Source organism: Limulus polyphemus, unplaced genomic scaffold, assembly GCF_000517525.1.
Source record: "Limulus polyphemus unplaced genomic scaffold, Limulus_polyphemus-2.1.2 Scaffold9444, whole genome shotgun sequence".
Classification (NCBI taxonomy): Eukaryota; Metazoa; Arthropoda; class Merostomata; order Xiphosura; family Limulidae; genus Limulus; species Limulus polyphemus.
In genome coordinates this window covers 16,057-18,581 of record NW_013675054.1, presented here as the reverse complement: position 1 = coordinate 18,581, position 2,525 = coordinate 16,057, and the positions used below count along the sequence as shown (strand labels likewise).

At 36.0% G+C, this 2,525-nt stretch overlaps 1 protein-coding gene across 1 annotated transcript; it reads left to right on the top strand.

Annotated features, from left to right (window-relative positions):
- Positions 1-1,410: 1,410 nt before the first annotated feature.
- LOC111083421 (uncharacterized protein P19A11.02c-like) lies at positions 1,411-2,101 on the top strand (the record flags this gene model as incomplete). Its single annotated transcript, XM_022379932.1, has 1 exon — positions 1,411-2,101. A coding segment is annotated over one exon (691 nt), but the record flags the coding sequence as incomplete, so codon positions are not given.
- Between the last annotated feature and the right edge of the window lie 424 nt (positions 2,102-2,525).

The following is a 2,525-nucleotide window of genomic DNA, read 5'->3' as shown; positions in this document are numbered from 1 at the left end:
TGAGTGTACACTTTTAGCATTGTTCATTGTTGTATTTGTAGAGTGAGTGTACACTTTTAGCATTGTTCATTGTTGTATTTGTAGAGTGAGTGTACACTTTTAGCATTGTTCATTGCTATACATGTAGGGTGAGTGTACGCTTTTAGCATTGTTCATTGTTGTACATGTAAAGTAAAAGTACACTTGAGCATATATATATATGTAAGCATATTAACTGTCCTACTTAGTTTTATATGTACCCGCAGATTAACTGTCATACTTAGTTTTATATGTACCCGCAGATTAACTGTCATACTTAGTTTTATATGTACCCGCAGATTAACTGTCATACCTAGTTGTGTGTATACCCCAGATTAACTATCATATCTAGTTGTGTGTGTATACCCCAGATTAACTGTCATACCTAGTTGTATGTGTGTATACCCCAGATTAACTGTCATACCTAGTTGTGTGTGTATACCCCCAGTTTAACTGTCATATCTAATTGTGTGTGTATACCCCAGATTAAATGTCATACCTAGTTGTGTGTGTATACCCCCAGATTAACTGTCATACCTAGTTGTATGTGTGTATACCCCCAGATTAACTGTCATATCTAGTTGTGTGTGTACCCGCAGATTAACTGTCATATCTAGTTGTGTGTGTATACCCCCAGATTAACTGTCATACCTAGTTGTATGTGTGTATACCCCCAGATTAACTGTCATACCTAGTTGTACGTGTGTATACCCCCAGATTAACTGTCATATCTAGTTGTGTGTATATACCCCAGATTAACTGTCATACCTAGTTGTGTGTGTGTATACCCCCAGATTAACTGTCACACCTAGTTGTGTGTGTGTACTGCTCCATGCATGCTGTCTTTAGTCTTAAGGAACAAGTGAAATAAAACAGATACAGACTCATCATGTTCATTTATTTAACACATGACATTTGTGTATATACATGTATATATACACACACATGCGATGACCTCATGTAAAATACAACTTAACTTGCAGAACAAACATTGAAGGAAAACACCATTCCCGGTTGTTGAGTTATTGAAGCCGTCCTAATATTATAGCCAGTGTTATTATTATGTTTCTTGAATATTAACAGACGGGTATATCACGTTAGCCCTACAAGTTCTGATAGACTTACCGGTCTATAGCTAGGTACGTAACGGTTATTAGTTGTACTTAATTCAAGAAATCAGTATATCTCAGGAACTTACCGCGACTCTTATAGCATTAATTGTACTTGGGAAAAAAAAAGCTGTGATTAGTTTTGTTGCTATAACTACACTTCTAGTTGTCATAGAAATGTTGTTGCTATAATTATACTTATCAGTTTTCATACTAGTATTGCTGCTATAACTACCCTTCCAAGTTTTTACACAAATAATTTTGCTATAATTACATCTCCCAGTTGTCATGTAGATATTGTTGTTATAGCTACACCTCCCAGTTGTCATGTAGATATTGTTGCTATAACTACACCTCCCAGTTATCACGTAGATATTGTTGTTATAACTACATCTCCCAGTTGTCATGTAGATATTGTTGCTATAACTACACCTCCCAGTTGTCACGTAGATATTGTTGTTATAACTACATCTCCCAGTTGTCATGTAGATATTGTTGTTATAACTACACGTCCCAGTTGTCACGTAGATATTGTTGTTATAACTACATCTCCCAGTTGTCATGTAGATATTGTTGCTATAACTACACCTCCCAGTTGTCATGTAGATATTGTTGTTATAACTACACCTCCCAGTTGTCATGTAGATATTGTTGCTATAACTACACCTCCCAGTTGTCATGTAGATATTGTTGCTATAACTACACCTCCCAATTGTCATGTAGATATTGTTGCTATAACTACACCTCCCAGTTGTCATGTAGATATTGTTGCTATAACTACACCTCCCCGTTGTCATGTAGATATTGTTGCTATAACTACATCTCCCAGTTGTCATAACTGGAGAAACGTCTGTAACAATAACAGTAATATTAATATGACAACTGTGAAGTGTAGTTATAGTAACAATATCTACATGACAACGTTTGTACCAGTAAATAATTTGGTTGTCATACTCCCAAAGGAGTGGAAATGATTTATGAGGATGATATTGTTTTTACACTTTTCTATTATACTAGGGGGATCGGTTTTTGTTTCTACAGTAAACTTACTTGATTTCGGACCACGAGCACCTCTAGGTTAGGGTAACCGTCAACAGAGGGCCAAAAGAACTGTTGGATGAGATCATAGAAATATAATTAGCTATCTGATAGAACATAATGTCCATAAAACTTAAATTACCTAGGATTCTACCTGGACAGGTAAGTCAAGCTGTACTGGGGTTCCTTTAATTAACCCAACAAATAATAAAATCACTGTTGATTTAATGCGTTCGTCCGTTACAAAGTTTATGAAGCGGTTATAGTAGAAATTTCCAACCCATAATGAAGTTTGCAGAGTCCTGCAATGTTTTAAGCGGTTCAAACGCACGTGCTTCTCCAAATAGCCAGTACCAAGAA